The sequence below is a fragment of the Rattus norvegicus genome, chromosome 8, assembly GCF_021556685.1.
Source record: "Rattus norvegicus strain SHRSP/BbbUtx chromosome 8, alternate assembly SHRSP_T2T, whole genome shotgun sequence".
Taxonomy (NCBI): domain Eukaryota; kingdom Metazoa; phylum Chordata; class Mammalia; order Rodentia; family Muridae; genus Rattus; species Rattus norvegicus.
In genome coordinates this window covers 118,258,750-118,277,682 of record NC_141541.1, presented here as the reverse complement: position 1 = coordinate 118,277,682, position 18,933 = coordinate 118,258,750, and the positions used below count along the sequence as shown (strand labels likewise).

Here is an 18,933-nt window from a genome sequence, read left to right as displayed (position 1 = left end):
CAGAAGGAAGGACCCAACTTCAAAGCCGGCCTAAAGCAGCCAAGTCCAGCCAGAATAATAGGAGACCCTTATTAGGGCTTGCAGAAAACAAAGATGGAGGGACAGAGCTAGCTGGGTTGTATGCTAATAGCATACAAATAGGCCCTAGGTTCAAGTCCTCAGAGAGAAAGAGAGGGAGGGAGGGGGGCCGGTGTTTAACTCGACCAAATCTTTTACAGGATCCCTGAGTAGTGTAACACTTGTATACATCTGTTTAAAAACAGAATGGATTAGTTTAATGAAGTAGGACTATAGACCATCCAGAGCCAGGAAGGTTAGCGAGTGCCTGGAGCACTGGCTTAAGAGGCAACGGTGGAAGATACAGAGCCAAGCAGTTCTGGGCCAGTGCAGACAGTATTGTGAGACATAAATCTCAGGAAAAAAAATCTAAAATCTAAAAAAATAATTATTTGGTACAGATTTCAGAAGCAAAATTTTCTCAATAAAAATGTAATTTGGGAATAAACATGTGAAAATATTACAGGCACTGGTACAATTTCACATGAAAATGGAATTAAGAAAAAGGCTAGCTTATACTTTTTAAAATCACATGAAAGAAGAATAAATTAAAAGGAGAAATCAGGGGGCTGGGGATTTAGCTCAGTGGCAGAGCGCTTGCCTAGCAAGTACAAGGCCCTGGGTTCGGTCCCCAGCTCCAAAAAAAAAAAGAAAAAAAGAAAAAAAAAAAAAAAAAAAAAAAGGAGAAACCAGGTCAGCTTAAATTATACTTTTTAAAGCCACAGGAATTATAAAAACAAAAAATTAGACATTTTTTCTTAGATGAAAAAGGTGGGAGGATATCTATTAGTAAATCTAAATAGAAAACGACATTTCATAGACTCTGTTATCCAAATTTTACCACACAATCTTATTTCAGTCTAAACTGCTGGGAAGCTACTTTGTAGTCAATCACTCATCCCACCCACCCCCTTCCCCCCACTCTCTCTCCAAAAGAGAAACAAAAACTATGTGAGGCTCACCTTTCTGTTAAATAAACATTTTCTTCAATCAGATCAAAGTAACAAGGCATCTTCCCCAGCTTGGCAAACTCTTTCCACCGCTGCGGGTCCCTGAAGTCATCCATAGCACACGAAGGCCCCACCAGCTCTGAGTGCTGGGGCACAGACGACTGTCCCTGTTCTATCTCCACTCTAACTTTCTTTCTAGCCTGTAGCTCACCATCACTTTCAGAATCACTCTCCAATTCTTGCCTTCGTTTTTTAGGAGGTCCTCGCTCTTTTATATCATTTTTTTCGAAGTTTTTTGAAAAATCTTTCCTTTCGTTTATAACTAAAGAGTCTTTAATTGAATTGCTGCTTATTTCTGGTGCTTGCACTGATCCCTTGTCCTTCTGATGGAAGAAAAATTTATTGGATGGGCTTGAAAAATGTGATCCACTTCGTTGATCCCAATTTTCCTCTTCTTCACGATCATCTGTTAGAGAATCTGGTACTTGCCCTTGGATTCGATCATAAACAACCCCAGTTCCTGGAGGTCTACCTGCTGACCTTGGATCCCAATAGCCATTGCCTTGCCAGTAATCATGGGTCCCACCGTAATGCTCGGCACTCTGTTGATACTTGTGTGTACCACAAGTTCCATAGCTGCTGTCAGGCTGCTGGTATGTGGTGGTGGGCCTTTCTTGTTGGGAAAAGTCCCACCCTAGGTTTCTGAGCTCTTCTGATGAGTGCAAGCCATCCATTCGGGAAATGTCACAAGAGGAAGAAAAACTCAGCTCGGCTTTTCCGAGTCTACTACTATCTGGCCGATTGGAGAAAATCATCTGCTGCCGAGACGTATTTGGGAGGTCTTCAAAGTCATCACAATAGACTGGGAGCTCTTGTGGCCTGGACGTTTTGGCTCTTACTGCGTCTTCTGAATTCAGGTGACCTAGAGAGTCAGACTTCACGTCTGTATGACTTGTACTATCAACCCCATCACTCTGAGAATGAGCAATTTCAGGCAGGTGATTATCTATCTTCCTGCTGAATTGTGAATAAGATGTTTCTGGATTCCTCTCTGTTCCTTTATGAAGAAAGAACTTTTCAGTTTGGGAACAGCCTTTACTTGCCATACTCTCAAACTTTTCCTCATACGCATGTCTCCTCGACTCTAACCCATCCTCCCAGTGGTCGGAATAATGTCTGTAGCTCTGACTGCTCCGAGAAGAGCAGGGACTTGTCTCTTCCATGGGCAAAGTAGAATTCTTTGGCACAACCACAACAGACTGGAGACGGTTTCTCGGAATACTGCTGTCATCAGACTCTGTATCTTCTGAATCACTCTCATCGCTTGAACTTGCAGAAGACGCAGAGTAATCTCCATGGACAGTTGATACAATCTCGGGAGCATTACCACTGCTGTCACATTTTAGGGTGTAAGTTACACCATCACTGTCTTCCATGGTTAAGTTCAAATCATAAGGAAATACAACTTCCGAATCATCAGAAATATGTGTATGACCCCTTTGTTCTTCCTCATCTAAGGAGACTTCTGATCTTCCTCTTCTCTCATGCAATGTGGAACTCCCTTCTTCTTGAGACTCTTGCAAAGACTGCCCAGACAACATATTATGCCTGTTTTCCCAAGAAGAAAATGCTTTTCCTGAATCAGGAAGGGCACTAACAACATCTGTCTCTTTCCCTACATACTTTAAAAAATCTATACCTTTTTTACTCTGCACTGTGTCTAGAGCTGGAGACGTGTTCTCTTCACATCTTATTCCTGATGGAAGACTCTGGAGAGATGAAATACCTGAACTCCCTACAGACTCATACAAGTCATCAAAATGGTTAAGAGAGGCCGAGCTAGTGCTACCAATGCTCTGCTTATATCCGTCACACGTAAATTCTGAGTGCTGGTCTGTCAGCTCCCTATTATCACAGACAACTGTTTTGGAATCCAAATGTACATTCACAAAGCAATTTGAAGAAATCTCCCTAACTGAAGGTTCAGTATTTTCAGCTTCAGAGCTTTCATTTGGAGAACAGTATCTATCTGAATCTTTGGTTTTGCAGCAAGAATGTCTCTTATCAACTGGCTCTTTAATTAACGTTTTGGAATAATCTATAGTCTTAACTGGCAAAGACATGACTTTATCATGGTGTGGTGACAACAAAGGTTCCGTTTCCCTAAATGGACTTTTTGATTTATTATGCTGCCTACAAGCATCATCTGCATCCCTTTCTCTGCATCTACCAACACTCTGAAATCCATTTGATGAAAGCACGCAACCCTTGATCAAAGGGGATACCTCTGATCCAGTCACACTATCATCAGAAGTCATTGAGATAGCATCTGGTTTAGAAGTTCGAAATGTTGCCACATCAGTTTCTGTCTCTGGAGATCCGTTTACATTTAATTCAATGGAACAAAAATTTCTCAATTGATCATTTTTCATTTTTGGTAACTCCAATTCTTTAATACTCTCATGGCTATCATGTCCTATAAATTCAGGCTTAAGAATAGGAGATTCATCTAGCTTTTTAAAAGTAGGTGAATCATTTAATTGATTTGATGGAGATGGAGACCCAGTCTTTTCTCTTTCAGGAATTTTATTAATTGTTCTTAATTCACTACCTTTTGAACAAGGCGTCTGCAAACTAAAAGAATGAGATTGTTTGTTTTCCTCATTTAATTCTGTACAACAGAAAGAATTTTTAAATTTATCAGACTTAGATATAGATTTTGAAAGGGCAGATTTATAACGGGAAGTACTGTTGTTATCATGCTTGGAATATGATGATCCCCGTCGGAATCCCAATTCATTTGGGGGAGAACAACATCTTTTTATGGCTTCATGCTCTGAAGTCCGTTTGGATTCTCTTTCTAGTTTTGAAGAATACTTTCCTCTTCTCTCCATTTCTAAGTAAGAGGTCTCAGTTTTACAGTCCCGATCAAATTTAGAGTAAGATGATGATGTCCTTAGGTCTCTGTAGGAGTGGGCTGAGGTACGCCTTGGATATGTCTTCTTATACTCGTCTTCAGAGTCTGAGCTCTCCCGTGCCCTGTTATCTGTATATGGCCGAGAATAGCGTGTCCTCTCACGATAAGGGGAACTCCTATGGTAACGGCGTTCAGAATCATAATAATGAGATCTTTCTGACCGAGAATAAGACAAACTAGTTCTAGAGACTCTGTCAGATCTAGAACGAGATCGGCTTCGCCTTCGATCTCTTTCAGACCTACATCGAGTAGATACATACCGAGTGTCTCTTTCAAGTTTTGAGTAGCTAAAGTATTTATCATCTCTCTCTGTTTTAGATCTTGATGATTTTCCCAAATCCTCACTTTTTGAAGGTGCTGAGCTCTTCTTAAAATCTCTTTCTTTCTCAATGCTTGTTGAAGATTTTAAATCATGTGATCTTTGACTGGAGGAAGTCCGTACAGAATCTTCATCAGATTCTGAACCAAGAAATGTACCTTCAAATTGTGAAGATTTCTTCTTAGAACTTGCTTTTTTAGAACTGAGGCTTATCTTAGAGCCATCTGAAACCTCTTCTTCCTTCCCAATATGGGAATCTTCTTTTTGCAGGGCATTATCTGCTTGTTCCTTCAAAGTTTGATTTGTGTGTTCTTCCAAACTGTTAGATACAATATCTTGCTTCATATCCAACTCTAAAGATTCTGGTACACTTTTCATCGGTGGCTCTTTCTGAGCTCTAACTGCTACATCTACTGGTAAAGGTCCCGGTGTTGATGTCATTAGTGCTGTTACTGGGGGATGCGGCAAGGCCACTGGCTCTGATATTGGTGCTGGTGGTGAGGGTGATGAGACTTGGGGAGGGGGAGGAGGTGGAGGTGGAGATGAAGGTGGTGAATCTACAGTTGATTCTGCTATGACTGCTGGTAACTGTGTTGTGGGAGGAAGGAGAGATGCTACTGTTGTAGTTGTAGCCAGCTGTGGCCTGGATGTCACATGAAGCAGATGTTTCTTAAAATGAATTCTGCCCAATTCCACTCTTGATTTTGGTGGCGAAGATTCTTCTGTAGCAGGAAAAGTATCTCCAGCTTCCATTTTAGCTTTAGGGTTTGAGTCTACTTGAGGGGTAGCTGGGGAGTGTGGAGAGTCACTTTGCTTTTCATTGCTAAGTGCAGTGAAAAATCTATTCTGTAAAGTTTTCTTTGTAAGACTGAAGCTGAATGAAACCTTCTGCCGTCCTTGTTCCTCCAAATTAACTTTTGTCTTCGTGCCTTTGGGCAAAAATCGACTTGAAGCAACACCTTTGAATATTGGTCCTTTGATGAAGCCTGTTTTCTGCACATTTTCAATCTTTGCCTACAAAAGAACAAACAATTACTACTATAACAAATACTTTCAAATTGTCATTACAATTTAAAATGTTCGTCAAGGAAATAAAATAATAGTATGACTTTCACTATGCTACAAATGGAATTTAGTTGTTCTTTTTTAAACATTTTAGGCATAAGTATAAAGTAACAAATCAATAAGTATCTATCCCCAGCTTCAAGGGTTATCTACATTTTTTTCTGTTTTACCCTACATTAAAGAATTTTATCCACTTTTGCCACTTATCCTCTAGATTCACGGTCCTTTTTTATTTTCCTCCTTTTTTTTGGAAGGGAACTCTTTGTGTTGTTTAGCCCACAGTTCTTGTGAGCTCATGCTAATGGTCACGCTTCCACCTACCCCATGCTGGGACTGCAGCTATACACTACCACACTCCGCTCAAGTAGCATCTTCAACAAGAACTTCCTTAACCCCATATGTAAAGGATACTCATATACATGGAAGTAAATACACCTCAATATACAAAATAGCTTTTATGTTATAATTCTAAGAAACACCAAAGATCAAATAGACCAAGGGTTTCCTAGCATCACATAGAATCAGTAGAGTACATGGTCAAAAAAATAAATGAAGCAGAAAAAAAAAACAAAAAAAAAAAAACAAAAAAAACACCCCACTTGTTTGTGCTCTGTGATTTTTGTTTTAAGGTAGGGATCAGCACGCCCACACTCTGCCTTAGCCACCACCACCATCTCTGCCTCAGCACACACCATGGTAATGCTAATTTATTCTAATATTACTATGTGAACAACAAAAAATAACTACCAAGTCTTCTCCATTATCTCACAAAGTATCTCTCAAACCACCAAAGTTTTTGAATGGTGAAGATCAGAATTTAAAGGCATAACCTAGGTTGTTAAAATCTATTGATGTGGGGTTGGGGATTTAGCTCAGTGGTAGAGTGCTTGCCTAGCAAGTGCAAGGCCCTGGGTTCGGTCCCCAGCTCTGAAAAAAAGAAGGAAAAAAAAAAATCTATTGATGTAAACGCAAGCATATATTGAGACAGGGTCTCTCTACTTCACCCAAGCTGGCCAGGGGCTCAAAGATAAATAAGTCTGCTTCTGCCTTCCAGCATTAAAGGTGTGCACTACCACATGCCCACCCCAAGCCTACATTAAAGACATAGACACGAGTCCAAATTAAAATTTTGCCCCATAGCTGAGTATGATGGTACATTAATCCTAGCACTGGGGCAAGTAGATCTCTGTGAGTTCCAGGACAGCCAGGGCTGTTACACAGAGAAACCCTATTTCAAAACCAAATAAAATAAAATCGTCATCTACATTTTTCACATAAATGTCATTTAATTTACTTTGGCAATTTAAGAGAGCAATTTTCCTCCTGAATATGGTAAAATTGGAAAGTAGTAGACTGACTCAGCAGTTAAGAACATTCACTGTTCTTCCAGATACCCTGACAAATCCCACAAACAACATAGTAACTCACAACCATCTGTAATGGGATCTGATGCCCTCTTCTGGTGTGTCTGAAGACAGCCACAGTGTACTTATATATAATAAACAAATAAATCTTTAAAAAAAAAAAAAAGACAACAAGAGTTTAAAAAAAAGAAAGAAAAAGAAAATTAGTTTTAAAGCTGAGCACAGTGGCACATTACTTTGGTCTCAGAACTGATGACCCCTGAGATTGAGGCCATCCTGGTCTACAAAACCAGTTCTAAGTCAGCCAAGGCTAGATAGAAAAACCCTTTCTTGAAAAAGAAAAAAAAAAAAAGAAAAGAAAAGCTACAAAGCTTTTACACTATTTCATTATATGCATAGAAGTGGTTTTCAAATATCTAAGAAACAATCTATTTTTCAAATTAAATATTACATGGAAACTTAATACATAAACTGATTCTATAACTGCAAGCTTCTGTCACCTTTCTAAATTTCTTGAATCTTATAAGTTTAAAAGTTCTTGGTGCTGGAGATCTGGCTAAGCAATTAAGAGCACTGACTGCTCTTCCAGAGAACCCTGGTTCAATTCCCTGCAACCACATGGCAGCTCACAACTGTATGCTAACTCCAGCTCCAGAGCTTCTGACACCCTCACACAGACATACACGCAGGCAAAACACCAATGAACATAAAAATAAATAAAAATGACTTTCCTGTTATATACAATATTCCTCATTTGGATGAGTTATAGCTCGAAATAATCAAATTTATGATTAAAACTATTCACTTCACAATCAAAATGATAGTTAACTTTAAATATTTTCAGTTATAACAAATGAACTTAAAAGGCCATTTCTTAAATGACTAATTCAATTATACTTACCTCATTTTCTTCTTCTCTATTCCCATTCAGCCAAGAAAACATGCAAAAGAATAAAAAGAATCATAAATACTTAAAACAAAATATAACTTTTAATTAAAACAAATACTTATAAAGCCTGTCCACTTTTTCACTGTTCTAGTTACATTTTTGTAGCAACTATTTCCTAAAGATAGTGCAAACCACTAGGCGAAGTGCTAGAAACCAAGAGTGTAAAGCGTTATCTGACCTTGAGGAGCTTACATTTTCTAGAAACAAAAAAACAATTGTTACAAAAGTAATCCCAACATAAAGAAGTAAATATAAAAACAATTGTTACAAAAGTAATCCCAACATAAAGAAGTAAATATAAAGACTGAGATATATACAATGTAGCAGCAAAGTAGGAAACAACTTGGTTTAAAAGACCAGGAGTGCAAAGAATCCCAAAGAGAGGATTAGTTTGAATGAATGTACTTTTGGTGTGACCCCCAAACCAAAGATAGAAATGAAAACAGAACAGTTCTTCCACAAGAAAACTCATACACGATTGCCTAAGTATAAAGAATGAGATAGAAAGAAGGCGACAGTTAAATGGAATAAGGGGCAGTGGGCATGATTCTCATGAAAAAAAAAAAATTTTTTTCATGCAGGTATAGGTGCATTTCTTTTTTTTCTTTTTTCTTTTTTTTTTTTTTTTTTGGTTCTTTTTTTTTTCGGAGCTGGGGACCGAACCCAGGGCCTTGCGCTTCCTAGGCAAGCGCTCTACCACTGAGCTAAATCCCCAACCCCCTATAGGTGCATTTCTAAGAAGAATCAAACACCAAGTCTGGTGCACACGAGTGCACCAAGGCATACTGGAGACTACCTACATAGAAAAGCTAGAAAGAGCATGACAAGAATTTGTAGTTTAAGCACATTGCTTTGTGGGCTATGTGGCAACTCAAGTACAACTACATTGGTTAAACACTCCTTAAATGTACAAAATTCCTCTCTCCAAATAGATCTAAATAGCAATTCACTTGACCCATTAACCAGTGTTTATGGAAGTTAGAACGAAGTAATGACAAGTTGTGATGAACAATGCCAGTAATCTAAGCTATACAGCACACTGAGGAAAAAGATTCAAGTTCAAAAACTACAAGAGCAACATAGTTCTAGGCCAATCTGCACAACTTAGTACATTGTACGTCAAAATAAAAAGATTTAAGAGGACTGAGAAGGAGCAGGCATGGTGGTTCACGCATTATGATCCAATACTTGAGAAACAGAAGCAGGAACATGACCGAGTAAAGGCAAGTCTCAGTTTCATAGTTACCTGGAAGCCAACCAACCAGGGCTCCATAGACCTGCCTCAGAACAGTGACCCTCGAGGTTATAACCAACCAGGGCTCCATAGACCTGCCTCAGAACAGTGACCCTCGAGGTTATAACAGCTCAGAGCGCTTCCTAAAATGCAAATGGCCCTAAATTCAATCCCTACAGACAGAATACTGCAATACCACAAGACAAAAAAAAATTAGTAAAGATCTGAAACATTGTCAAAGATAAAGAGTTTTTATTTTCAGTGGGTCTTAAATCACTGAAATTTCATATACATAAATTAGAACTGCTTTACTTCAACTGTCTGGTGGATATTATCACCCATATATAATATCTTGCCAGGCATAAAAGCACATACACTATCAATGGCAACAGTTAATTGAAGGATTTTTCTGCTAGATGGGTATAGTGATTAACCTGTAAGCATTTAAGAAGCTGAGGTAGGTCAATCAAGAATTATAAGCTAGCCTGGGTCACTTAGTAGATACTGTCACAAAACAAATGGAAAGGGCTAAAGATTTAGCTCAGTTGGTAGAGTGCTTGTCTTACATACACAAAGCCTTGGGTACGCTGCTGGCACTGCATAAACAAGTGTGGTACCAAATACTACTAAACTTGAGAGGTGGAAGGTAGGGGAAAATCAGTTCACAAAGTCATCCTCGGCAACATAACAAGCTCAAGCCAACCTGGACTACATGAAACATGATCTTAAAAAAAAAAAATAAGGCACAATCAAATCACTCAAAGGAAAATTTAAATCAATCTCACTAAAAAAAAAAATCTGGGGTTTGGGGATTTAGCTCAGTGGTAGAGCGCTTGCCTAGCAAGCACAAGGCCCTGGGTTCGGTCCCCAGCTCCGAAAAAAAGAACAACAACAACAACAAAAAAAATCTGGTGCTGTAGCTGTGGTAGATTGAGCACACCTTTAATCCCAGAGCTTGGAAGGCAGAAGCAGGTGGATCTCTGTGAGTTCAAGGCCAGCGCGGTCTACAAAGAGTTCCAGGACAACCAAAGTTCTTATTTAGAGAAAACTGTCTCAAAAACCAAAACCTAGTGCTGGAGAGAGAGACGGCTCAAAGTGCTGAGCTCACTTGTTGCTTATAGAGGAACTGGGTTCAGCTCCCAGCACCCACATAGTAGTGTACAACCATCTGTGCTCCAGAGTTCCAGTCAATCAAAACACCCTCTTCAGTCCATGAGCTCCAAGAATGCAAGTAGTACACATACATACATACATACATACATACATACATACATACATACATGCATACATACATACATGAAAGCAAAATAATCAAACATATAAAAATAAATACATCTAAGAAAGAAAAGATTTTTAAAAAGAGCCAGATGGTGGTTGGCCCATGCCTTTAATCCCAGCACTCAAAGGCAAACTGACCTGAGGTCCAGACCAGCCTGGTCTATATAAGCTTCAGGCCAGCCAGACTTTGTCTCAAAAAAGGCTGATCAGCTGGGCTACAAAGATGACTCTGTAGTTAAGAGCAAAGGACCCTAACACCCCCCACACACACACACACCCTGGGCATCTAATAATCATCTGTAACTCCAGTTTCAGAGAATTCACCACTGTTAAAAACACATACACATAAAATTTTTTTTTCAAAAAAATTGAGAATGGCCGTCTACCATAAACAAAGCACCACTTTTAACAATAAGAAGCCAAGTGGTAGTGGCACATGCCTTCTTTCCATGACTTAATTCACTTTACATCCAAGTTACCGCCCCTCCCACACCCATCCTCCTGGCACTCCACTCCACAGGCAGGCAGATCTCAAGTTTGAGGCCAGCCTGTCTATAGATTGAGTTTCAGGACAGCTACGGCTACACAGAATAACCATGTCTAGATTGATCAATCAATCAACCAATCGATCATAATCTAAGATTGGTAGAGAAAGGATAAAATTATAAAATTACAAACAAGCAAAAGCTCCTGAATCCAACCTATTATCATCTTGATGTCCAAACCCTTCTTACACATTTGAGTGTTTGTATGGCTTTTTAAATTTAAACTGGTATTTTCTAGGTATTGTAACCATACTTATACAAGCCATTATTTGTTTTGTTTCATTCCTTAATCCTAAAAACGGCTAGAAGCAAAAACACCTAAGTTACAGAATCACTGGGAAACATTCAGGTTACATTGAAAGACAACAGCTCAGTAGATGAAGGTGCTTGATTTAACAGCCAGGAACCCACAGGGAGGAGGACAGAAAACACTGACTCCACAGCCACGTCCTCTGACCATATACATGTCACAAGAGATGCAAACCCATACACACATCACACAACCTCCCCCTGAGCACATACAATAATAATATCGAAAGCTTTTTTTTTTTAAAAGGAAGAAGGGGCTACAAAGAGAGGAAGACAGTCAAACTTCAAAATAAAAGTTGGCCCCTATGACATGGGCCTGTATTTCCAGTCATTTAGGAGGCTGAAGTAGAATGCTTGAGCCCAAGAGCTCAACACCAAACTAAACATTAACAAAAGTCTTGGGGCTGGAGAGATGGCTCAGCGGTTAAGAGCACCCGACTGCTCTTCCAGAGGTTATGAGTTCAATTCCCAGCAACCACATGGTGGCTCACAACCATCTGCAAAGAGATCCGATGCCCTCTTCTGGTGTATCTGAAGACAGCTACAGTGTGTACTTATATATAATAAATAAATAAATCTTTAAAAAAAAAAAAAAAAAAAAAAAAAGTCTTATCCCGAACTACCCAGGCATGGTTACGTATCTGTATACCTGTAATTCTAACACTTGGTAGAAGAAGGATCACAAGTTAAAGTCCATCTCTGGTTACATAAGTAAAGTTCAGAACTAGTTTGGGTTATATAAAGACCCTAACTCAAAAGAGGGACAAGGACAGAAAGAGGACCAAGATGTTTTGTCAAACATGCATGAAAGAACTGGGTTTAAGAGCCAGTACTGAATAATCTAGGTGTGGTAGTGCATGCCTGGAGCCCTAACACTTGAGGTAGACCTTGAATCAGAAATTCAAGGTCGGGGCTGGGGATTTAGCTCAGTGGTAGAACGCTTACCTAGGAAGCGCAAGGCCCTGGGTTTGGTCCCCAGCTCCGAAAAAAAGAACCAAAAAAAAAAAGAAATTCAAGGTCGTATTCAATTATACTGAGTTCAAGGCCAACCTGTACTACGTGAGACCCTGCTTCAAGAAAACAAAGGTTAGAACACTTTAATGTTCCTAATTTGAAAAACACACAGTGGGGCAACACCCACAAGGCAATTCATAACTGTCAATAACTCAGAGTAGTTGACATACTTTTCTGGCCTGCACAGACACTGCACATATGCAGTACATAAATACACATGCTGGCAAAACACAACAAGCAAAGTAAAATAGAAAAAAAAAATACATACACCCCAGGAGAAATTTGTAATAAACATAGAACTAAAATTACATGTTTTTCCAAAACTATAAATATGGGTATACATCCTAAAATCTCATGTGATTAAAGTAAAACCTTGATAAGTACTTAATAGGACACATATGCGGGTGCATATGCGGGAGCTGGAGCGATGGCTCAGTGGTTAAGAACACTGGCTGTTGGGGTTGGGGATTTAGCTCAGTGGTAGAGCGCTTGCCTAGGAAGCGCAAGGCCCTGGGTTCAGTCCCCAGCTCCGAAAAATAGAACCAAAAAAAAAAAAAAAAAAAAAAAAGAACACTGGCTGTTCCAGAGGTCCTGTGTTCAGTTCCCAGCAACCACATGGTAGCTTACGACCATCTATACAGGGAACCAATGACCTCTCCTGGCATGCAGAGGTACCACAGATAGATATAGATATATAGATATAGATACTCACCGCATATATGCTATCATCATTATGACTGCCAAGTTACAATGTAACAAACAAAATCAGCACAAGTCTGAGGTAAATAGCTATTATAACCAGACTAAAGAACAGAAGTTTATCTACGTAATGTTTAAATTGTATCTATCGTGCACTTTTACCTGATTTGAGTACTAAAATGCTAGTCTTCCTGTCTTATTACTTAACCTGAGCCTCATCAAACAGGACAAAAATAAGGGATGATTAATTATTAAGACTTTTATACAAATTAGCTATCTTTTTAAAGACAGAGTCTCTCACTATGTAGACCTAACTGGCCTGGAACTCCTTATGTGACTAAACAGGCCTCAAAGTCAAGTATCTGCCTGCTTCTGCCTCCCTAGTACCGGGATCAAAGGTATACACCACCATGATTGACCGCAAATTAGCTTGTAAAGTCCTGCATTCAAAGATTAGTTTCCAGCATCCACATGACAGCTTACATCCCAGTTACTGGGCATCTGATGCCCCCTTAGGTCTTCTGTGGGCACCAGACATGCATGTGCTATACATACGTGCGGGCAAACACTCAGAAATACAGAATTACAGCCAGGCAATGGCAGGGCTGCATTCCTTTAATCCCAGCATTGGGGATTAGGATTACTTACTGTGAAGATTCAAAAGGAAAAAAAAAACTTAGTGTGAGGGAAGGTGAGTCCTTGAAAAGAAAAGACATAAAACTGTCCTTTGGTAGCCTGTAGTCCAAGCACTCTGGAGAGAGAGGTGGGAGAATCACCAGCTCAAACACTAGACCAGAATATAGGAAACAAGGCCCCACCGCCTCACAAAAGCAAAGCTTCAACCTCAGGCACAGGAAGGTGAGATATTGTCATCCTCATCTGTACAGTAAGTTAGGAACCAGCCTAGATTACATGGGACTCCAAAACAAACAAACAAACAAACAAGTCACCCAGGCATGGTGGCACAAACCTTTAATCTCAGCACTTGGAAAGAGGAAGAGGCACTCCAGATTCTGAGTTCAAGGCCAGTCTGGTCTACATATGCAGTTCCAGGACAGCCAGGGCTATACAGAGAAACTCTGTCCCAAAAACAAACAATTAAAAAAATAAGTCAGGAGCTGGAGAAGAGATGGCTCAGATGTTAGTCTTCCAGAGGTCCTGAGTTCAATTCCTGGCAACCACATGGTGGCTCAAAACCATCTGTAATGAGATCTAGTGCCCTCTTCTGGCCTGCAGGCAATATATGCAGGCAGAACATTATGTACATAAATATTTTTTAAAAAATCAGAATAAATTTTAATAAACTCTAATATTTTCTAAACTGAGTCATTCCCCAAAAATAGAGGCTACGGAAGAGATATATAAAACCAATAGTAATACTGAACTTACTAGACAGTGTGTCTAACACCCTCCACAGGGCACTTGGCACAAAATGTTTAATACATGAAAGCTATTAATGATTTCAGTGAGTAATGCATACAAAATCTTTAATTACACTCTATTCGAATAAACACATCTTGTTCGTTTCCTAAATCCTTGGGGTTTTGGCACAAATAAGACACACAATAAGTAACTTAGGACAAACTAGAAATGTAGACTGAGATAAGAGACAGACAGGAGTAAAAGAATGGTACAGGTATGAACAGAACAAACAGGAGATCATCAGTAGGGACTCTTCCCTGGACATTTTTTTTTCCTTTTTTTTTTTTTTTTTTTTTTTTTTTTTCCGGAGCTGGGGACCGAACCCAGGGCCTTGTGCTTGCTAGGCAAGTGCTCTACCACTGAGCTAAATCCCCAACCCCCTTCCCTGGACATTTAACTGAGTTTCAGAGCAATGCAGGTTGACTCACTGCTTATCACATAGTGACATTGAAACTTAAAAGTTTAGAAAGTTTATAACAATGTGACCCTGACCAATGATCAGACTTGTATTCTTTGAAGATCTTTATTAGGAAATAATCACAGGAAGCTACCAAAAAAAAAAAAAAATTAGTATCCTTGAACTGTTTACCCAACAACTCTCTCCAACAGTAACCAAATAGCTTAAGTATTTATGAAACCAAGAAACTATTGTCGGTCCAAATTCTAATTTGATTTTTGTTGCTGTGTTAAAACAATGACCCAAAGCAACTTAGGGGGAAAGAGTTTATTCAATGTACATTTATAGGTTACCGTCCACCATTCTGAGAAGTTGGGTCAGGAACTTAAGCAGAAACCATGGAAGAACACTGTTCGATGCACTGCTTATAGCCTCAGGCTCAGCTACTTTTCTTATACAGTCCAGGGTCAACTGCCCAAAGAATGGTGCCACCCACAGTGGACAAGGACTATTAATAGTCAAGCTCACATGCCAATAGGATCAGGTCTAAATCAAGGCTCGCCTCTCTAAAATGACTCTAGGCTACCTTGAGTCAACAGTTAAAGATAACTAGGCCATACATTATAGCTAACTAGACTAAATCTTGAGTCACTATTTTTTAAACACAGAACTCAAAATTCATTTCTGTGTATATACAGCTTATGCAATTTCATTCTGTGAGGAATGTTTTACTATCACCACAACCAATATTTAACTGTTCAGTGGATCAATTATTTTCAGTCTAAATTTAAATTTTTTTGTATATGGATGTTTTGCTTGCCTGAATAGAGGTGCAAAATGTGAGTGCCTGATGGATGCCCTTGGAGGCCAGAAGGTGTTGTATCCTCTAGTTCAGATGGTTGTGAATGTCATGTGAAACCTGAACCCAAGTCTTCTGTACTTACCCTGTGAGCCATCTTTCTAACTCTCAATGTCTACATCTGTATTTTTTTCTAGTAACGCAATTGTACTGAACATTTTTTAAATTCATCAACCCATAACAGTGAAATTAAGAAAGTAAATACCCTGGGGGCTGGTGAGATGGTCCTGCTGATAAAAGCACTTGTGCACAGGCCTGAAAACTTGAGTTCAATCCCTGGAACCAGCTATGTAAGAAAATACACTCCTGAAAATGTGAACATATGGTTTCCCCATATGTTCTGCAGCACTCATGCATACGCACTAATAATTTTTGGTAAATCCTGGGATATCAGACCAACAAGGGCTATACAGCAAAACTTTAAGTAAACATATAATACTTATTGTAAAGCTATATATATTTACATATAACTTATATATAAAACATTCATCATGGTACTTGAATTTTCTAGTACATCACTACAATATCTTAGGTCAACAGCAAAGCTACAAGAAAGAGATCAAAGCCAGTAAGGCTCTATTCTTAGTAACCATCCGAATCATCTGAAAAATCAAGTTATGAACTTGGAATGGCTGGGAGGAAATGACACATACCTTTAATACCAGTACTAGAGAGGCAGAGATAGGCAGATCTCTGAGTTCAAAGCTATCCTGGTCTACACAAAAACCCTGTCTCCAAAAAAACGAAAAGAAAAAACTATATATGATATAGTGTGCTGCATGAAATAAGGCCCCAAACTTTGTTTTCAATACCGGAAAAAAAAATTTTTTTAAAGAAAAACTCATAAAACTCTGTGTGTGTGTGTGTGTGTGTGTGTGTGTGTGTGTGTGTGTGTGTGTGTGTGTGTGTGTGCGCGCGCGCGCGCGCGCATGTGGGTAAGCCTTTGAAAATACTTACATAGTGCTGGAAAATGGCTCAGCAGTCAATCACTGTTACCGCTCCAGAGGGCCTGCATTCAGTCCCTAATACCCACACACACAATGCGCCTGTGACAACAGCTTCGGAGGCAGCCTCTGGTCCTACAGATACCTGCATACATGTGCACATACTCCACACAGATACATATATACACTCATATACTCATAACTAAAAATAAAATCTGTATTCACATAGAAAGAGAATACCAAAAACAAAAATGGGTAAGCAATGTATGCAGGTCAGAAAAACATACAGCTAGGAAGAAATTTTTCACCAACATATGCTCAACTGAAATATACGCTATCATAGATTTTAATGCCTGCCCCTCACTTCACATTGTCTAGTACCACACCATTACCTTCTCTACCACCACTACCACTAACGACAACAACAACAAAATACTCCAACAAAGAACATGAGGCTTTCCCTGACAGTGACGCTATTATTCTAATATCTCACCAATACTGAGGCAGGGAAAGTCTTTTCTATTCAGCCACCACTATTTTAATGTGTCCACATCAATTAATAACATACTTCTTCTTACACAAACTATTATTACATGTAATTTATATATAATAAGTAAGTAAACAACTGGCTTCCTATGTTATTGTATAATAGAAGCTTTGTTTTTTATTAGATCTGGCAAAGATACCATAGAATATACCTATTTTGGTTACTTTAATGCAACTTTTGAAGTTTATTTTTACTAATTAGTTACTTTACTGTATGTTAATAAAATTCACCTCTTTATACTATAGATCACTCAACTATACTTTCAGCCCAGAAGCAGTATATACGATATGTAGTTTGTTTCTGAATTCATACAGTTGTCCTGATAAGTAATAGATAAATTAATAATAATCATGTTTGTAAGCAGACAAAAATAAATCAATCAATCAAGGCCAGCTGGGCATGGTGGGAGGCAGAGGCAAGCAGATCTCTGTGTCTGATTTCAGCCTAGTCTACAAAAACTAGTTTCAAGACAGGCAGAGTGACACAGAGAAACCCACGGTCTCCCAAAAAAAAAAAAAAAAAAAAAAAAAGAGAGAGTAAGAATGCCCTGCAAGCAAAGGCACCAATATTCTGAATCTATTTCCTGTGACTCCCAAAAGTTGTCCCTGCCCTCTACAGGTATAGGTACTCTTACATATGTACAAAATAAAATTAAAACTAAATAAGCTTTGTGCATGCTGAAGAATAAAGAATAAATGGGTTTCCATAGGAAGGATTTCTGGGGCTGCAGAGATGGCTCAGTGGTTAAGAGCACCCGACTGCTCTTCCAGAGGTCCTGAGTTCAATTCCCTGCAACCACATGGTGGCTCACAACCATCTGTAATGGGATCCAATGTCCTCTTCTGGTGGGTCTGAGGACAGCTCAGTGTATTCATACAAATATAAAAAAGAGAAGAATTTCTGTAGCCATGTGTACATTAATATCTGTTCTACTTAATGTGTTAAACCTGGTATTGTCTGGCTATTCAAAGAGAGTATACAATTAATAAATACTTACCAAGAAGCCAAATATCAGACAAAAGAAACAAATGTAAGTTTTATCAGGTCTTCACAAAGAATATTTATTAGGACCTCTATATAACCCCTCCTAAAGAGAAGGTCTAAAACTATACTTGGCAAGGAAGTGGGCAGTTGCAAGAGCTATAGTCAGAAACTACCACTTGCTCCAAATTCTTGCAAGCCCACAGCAGTGTTCCCAGTAAGCAGCCCTTCTATCAGCCTGCTTGCACAATTATATTCTTATCAACACCCACATCATCCCAAAGCTATTTTCACTACCAAGATGTTAGCATTTGACAGAAAAAGCACTCTAAAATAAAAGGCAGCTTTAAGGACTCACACCAACTTTAGAACTCAATTTAAGTAACCAATTTACTTACCCAGCTGGAAGACACTAAGTAACCACTAGGCCTTAAAAAATGGGGGGGGAGAGACTACCAAGGACTACCAGGCCTTATTGTTTATAAAACAATTCATCTGTGTTTAGCAAATATAGGTAATCGTAAACTGCCTCTAAATTTATTAAAATACGTAGAGAAGGATCCTGATATCTTGTCTAACAGCTCAGACAAAAATGAATTTTAAAAAAAATTGAGGGGCTAGTAAAATGCACTACTAAGTAAAACAGAGGGCTCACCAAGCCAGTTTGAACTACAACTCAAGGTAGAAGGAGAGAATAACCCCAGTGGGTCTGACGTGCACACATGCAGCATGGCATTCACATGCCCACCTCACATGTGGTACATGTGATACATGGATTACTCACTCACTTCCATACATGCAAACTAGGGAAAGTAATACAAATGGAAAATTTTCCATTACTTGTTAATCTAGGCTAAAATTATAGTACAACGGCTCACATCTATAATGCAAGTATCTGTTAAATTGAATAAGGACTGTGAAGTCTCAAAACATGTTATACCATTATAACTTGAGCTGCTGGAGTGGAAGGTGGCTTTTTCTATCACTGGTTCTATGCACATGGCTATAATCCCAGCCCCAGGA

The 18,933-nt window shown here is 39.0% G+C and overlaps 1 protein-coding gene and 1 long non-coding RNA gene across 15 annotated transcripts in view; one reads left to right on the top strand and one right to left on the bottom strand.

Moving 5' to 3' along the window:
* Setd2 (SET domain containing 2, histone lysine methyltransferase) overlaps positions 1–18,933 on the bottom strand; it is an 85,583-nt gene that overhangs the window by 61,045 nt on the left and 5,605 nt on the right. For 8 of the 13 annotated variants that reach the window (XR_015626713.1, XR_015626709.1, XR_015626711.1 and 5 more), the window contains 2 exon segments: positions 7,634–7,649; positions 1,020–5,317 (listed from right to left, as the gene is read on the bottom strand). Coding sequence is in view for 2 of the 13 variants with exons in the window: in NM_001401163.1 (NP_001388092.1) it covers positions 1,020–5,317; positions 7,634–7,649 (4,314 nt within the window). In the remaining 11 variants the exon portion in view is untranslated. 13 annotated transcript variants of the gene reach the window in all.
* On the top strand, positions 8,317–15,509 carry LOC148004359 (uncharacterized). 2 transcript variants are annotated; one of them, XR_015628073.1, is made up of 3 exons: positions 8,317–8,971; positions 9,020–11,442; positions 11,655–12,058. It is a non-coding gene; the product is annotated as an uncharacterized LOC148004359 (long non-coding RNA). The 2 variants fall into 2 exon arrangements; XR_015628074.1 differs by lacking the exon at positions 11,655–12,058 and adding an exon at positions 14,585–15,509 and having other exon boundaries at positions 8,326–8,971; positions 9,020–9,739.